This window comes from Chrysochloris asiatica, unplaced genomic scaffold (assembly GCF_000296735.1).
Source record: "Chrysochloris asiatica unplaced genomic scaffold, ChrAsi1.0 scaffold00288, whole genome shotgun sequence".
NCBI lineage: Eukaryota > Metazoa > Chordata > Mammalia > Afrosoricida > Chrysochloridae > Chrysochloris > Chrysochloris asiatica.
Window position 1 is genome coordinate 965,113 of NW_006408806.1, and position 4,464 is coordinate 969,576.

Here is a 4,464-nt window from a genome sequence, read left to right on the forward strand (position 1 = left end):
AGTGAAAATAACAGACATTTAATGAGTACAGGTAGTGTAGTGGTTACGAATCGGGCTGCGAACCTTAAGGTCAGCAGTTCGAAACTACCAGTCGCTCCGTGGGAGAAAGATGAGGCTTTTTACTCCCGTAAAGATTTACAGCCTCAGAAACCCTGTACAGGGTCGCTATGAGTCAGAGCCGACTCGACGGCACTTAACAGCTTAATAATGAGTACAGCTGTGTCAATTTAATACAGGCTTCTTTAGGTACATAGCAATATTACTGATTCATTTGTAAGCATATTAGTTACCTGGTGCAATGTTCTCTGGATTTGGGGGGCTTCGTGGATCCGGAGTGTTGGGTGGAGTCAGTGGGGCTTGCTGTGACCCACTTTCCAAGTTGCTTCCATCCACTTTCCCATTCTGCATAGCAATGCTGTGCTGGATTTGATCAAAAGTAAACTGCTGAAAACTCAAAGATGTTTGGCACAGTAATAGAAGTTACCACTTACACAAGACTCAGTTTATTTGTACATTTAAAACTTAAAAACAATGCCACTTCATTGTTTCATGGGGACTCAATTTATTTGGTATATTAATTATCTAGTGCTGCCATAACAGAAATATCACAAGTGCATAGCTTTAATAAAGAGAAATGGATTTCTTTAAAATTTAGGAGGCTGAAAGTTTGAATTCATGGCACCAGATCGAGGGGAAGACTTTCTCTGTTCATTCTGGGGGAAGGTTCTTTTCTCTGGAATTCCTTGGAGATCTACATGCGCCTTGGCATCAATCTTTCTCTGGGTCTAGGAGGTTCTGAGCACAGGTACCATGAAGCCAAAGGACATGCTCTGATCTGGCTCATTTTCCTTGGTGACAGTCAGTTCCCAATTTGTCTGTTTGCTTCTCTCTACTTTTATCTCTTGTAAGATAAAAGATGAAGCAGGCTACATCTTTACATCTGATCAGGTTATATTACATTCTAAGGGGTTACATCACAATCGAATTCTCTTAGAACTCATTGGGTGATCATATCAGATCACATCTTGAGAGATGATTGTATCATTACATAACTGCTAAACTGCTGAGGGTCACGAACCAGCCAAGGAAACACATGTTTTGGGATGGGGGTGGGGGGACACAATTCATCCCATTATACTTGCCAATCTGCTTAAACAATTGAATGAGAAATTATACTGCCCAGGATATTGATTTTTATGTGTTCCATTTCATTTTTGATGACTTATAATTTTTCTACTTTTCTACTTCATGGATTCCACATTCAAATTATTAATGGATAATTCAGCTATTTCTTCTCATTTTGAGCCATGCTAGATCAACACGTGAAACACCTGAAATTCTCTATCCACATCATTAAGATCAACTCTACATTATGGGGACAGTTTTTTCTCAGTCATATTTTGAGTACCTTTCAATTTGAGGGGATCATATTATGGTGCTAGATCTAACAATGTTCCATTATTATTTATAAGGCTTTCAATGACCAGTTACTTTGGAATTAGATCACCAGGTTCTTCTTCCTAGTCTGCTCAGTCTGGAAGCACCAATGAGGCCTTTCTACCATGGGTGATAACTGCTGGTATTTGAAATGCTGGTGACTTAAGCTTTCAGCATCACAGCAACAAGCAAATTACCACAGCATGACAAACTGACAAATAAGTGGTGAATATCTAAAGAATTTTTCAGGAGCAGAAAACCTCCTCTTTCACCCATGGAGAGGTTGGTGAATTTGACCTTGTGATTGGCAACCCAATGTGTAACCCACTACACCACCAGGGCTTCTTAATCTAGTAATGCAGATCCACATGTTTGATTTGTACTTGTTGTTGTTAAGTGCTTTGCAGTCAGTTCTGACTCATAACGACCCTTGAGGTTTCCTAGGAGCTGCTGGTAAGTTTGAACTGTCGACCTTGTGGTTGAAACTGACCTTGCAGTCGAGCACTTATCCACACTTTCCACGTAACTACACATTCTTAAATTACCTTTTTATTTTATAGTTAGACTTTAATTATTGTTGTTGTTAGGTGCCATCGGGTCGGTACCGACTCATAGTGACCTTATGTACAACAGAACAAAACACTGTCTAGTCCTGGGCCAACCTCACAATTGTTGCCATGCTTGAGCCCATTGATGCTGCCATATTACCAATCTTTAATTAGGTTTAATTAATCTTTAAATATATTTAATTAAGACTTTAATTAGATTTTAAAACTTTAGACATAGTAAGGAATCTAATTAAAGTCTTAATTAAATATCTTAATATGTCTAAAGTTTTAAAATTTAGTATGAAATTTGAATAGCAGTCATGCATACAAAGTTTTGTATTTTATGTTTAACAGGTTTTTAGGAAAAAATTTTATTTTCTAGAAATTGGATTTCTAGAAAATAAAATGCTTAAATAGGGGCCTTTTACATTTTAAGTGAATGTGTTTTATCATTATAATTTAGGACTTACTCTATGGCAGTGATATAGAACATAAACAACTATGTTATTGTTGCAGTTAGTGCCATCAAGTTGGTTCCAACTCATAGTGACCCTGTGTAAAACTGCAAAACGGCATCCCATTCTGCACAGTCTTCACAATCATTGCTGTTTGGGCACGTTGTTGCAGCCACTGTGTCAGTCATCTTGTTAAGGTTTTCCTATGTTTCAGGGACCCTCTATTTTAAAAAGCATGATGTCCTTCTTCAAGAACTGATTCTTCCTGATAACATGTCCTATATACATGAGATTAAGTCTTTCCATTCTAACTTCTAAGAAGCATACTGGCTGTACTTCTTCCAAGACAGATTTGTTCTTCTAACAGTGCATGATATATTCAATATTCTTCATCAACACCATAATACAAAGACATAACTTCTTCTCTGGTGGTGGTGATATGCTGACTGGTGGTGGAGTTGATGCTGACTCATAGTAACTGGGTATAGGGTTTCCAAGGCTGTAAATCTTTATAGGAGCAAAAAGCCTCATCTTTCTCTGGAGGAACAGCTGGTAGTTTTGAACTGCTGACACTGAGGCTAGCAGCCTAACTTGTAACAACTATACTACCAAAGCTCCTTAAATTCTTCTTTAGTCTTCCTTATTCATTGCTTAGTTTTCACATGCACATGAAATTATTGAAAATACCGTGCTTGGGTCAGGCATACTTTAGTCCTCAATGTGACATCTTTGTTTTTTAATACTTTAAAAAGGTCTTTTGTAGCAGATTTGCCCAATGCAATGCATAACTTGATTTCTTAACTGCTGTTTCCCTAGAAGTTGATTGTGGGGCCAAATAAAATGAAATAATTGAAAATGTCAATATTTTTTCTGTTTATCAAGATGTCTTATTTTGGTCCAGTTTTGAAGAATTTTGTTTTCTTTATATTGAGGTGCAATCTACATCAGCAAATGCTTCAAATACTCTACTCTTTCTGTAAGCAAGGTTGTGTCATCTGCATAGTGCAGGTTGTTAACAAGTCCTCTTCCAATCCTGATGCATTCTTCATCATATAGTCTATTTCACATATTATTTGTTCAGCATACAGATTGAATAAGAATGGTGACAGGATACAACCCTGACACACATCTTTCCTGATTTAAAACTATTCAGTATTCCCTTGGTCTGTATAATTTATTGCCTCTTGTTTGTTATATCTGTTCTGCATGAGCACAATTAAGTGTTCTGGAATTTCCATTCTTCGTAATGTTTTACATAGTTTGTTATGATTCATACAGTTGAATGTATTTGCATAGTCAATAAAACACAAGTAAACATCTTCCTGGTATTTTCTACTTTTATCCAAGATGCATATTACGTCAGCAATTGATAACCCTTGTTGCACACCCTCTTCTGAATCCAACTTCAATTTCTGGCAGTTCCTTGTTGATGTAGTGCTATACTTATTTTTCAGTCATCTTCAGCAAAATATTACTTGCATATGATATTAATGATATTGTGCTATGATTTCCGCATTCCTTTGGATCACCTTTCTTTGGAATGGGCATAAATATGGATCTCTTGCAAATTTATTGGCACAGAACAGTGAGCACCGCCAGTGCTGTATCAGTTTGTTAAAACATTTCAATTGATATTCCATTGATTCCTGGAGTCTTGCTTCTCACCAATGCCTTCAGTGCAGATTGGACTTTTTCCTTCAGTATCATCAATTTTTGATCATATGCTACTTCTTGAAATGGTTCAATGTCAATCAATTTTACTTAGTACAGTGACTCTTTGTACTCCTTTAATCTCTTTATAATTTTTGCATAATTTAATATATTGCCCATAAAATCTTTCAATATTTCAACTTGGGGTTTGAATTTTTCTTCAGCTTGAGAAATGTTGAGCATGTTCTTCCCTTTGGTCTTCTAACTACAGGTCTTTGTAATATTAGAATATTTTACTTTGCTTTCTCGAGTTGCACTTTAAAATCTGTTCAGCAATTTTACATCATAATTTCTTTCATTCACTTCAGCTACTC

The 4,464-nt window shown here is 36.5% G+C and overlaps 1 protein-coding gene across 1 annotated transcript in view; it reads right to left on the reverse strand.

The window, feature by feature from the left end:
• Positions 1-4,464, reverse strand: part of MYOZ2 (myozenin 2) — a 74,911-nt gene that overhangs the window by 22,187 nt on the left and 48,260 nt on the right. Inside the window, exon 3 of the mRNA XM_006874594.1 lies at positions 291-420. Within this exon, the coding sequence (XP_006874656.1) occupies positions 291-420 (130 nt within the window). The remainder of the gene's footprint in view (positions 1-290; positions 421-4,464) is intronic.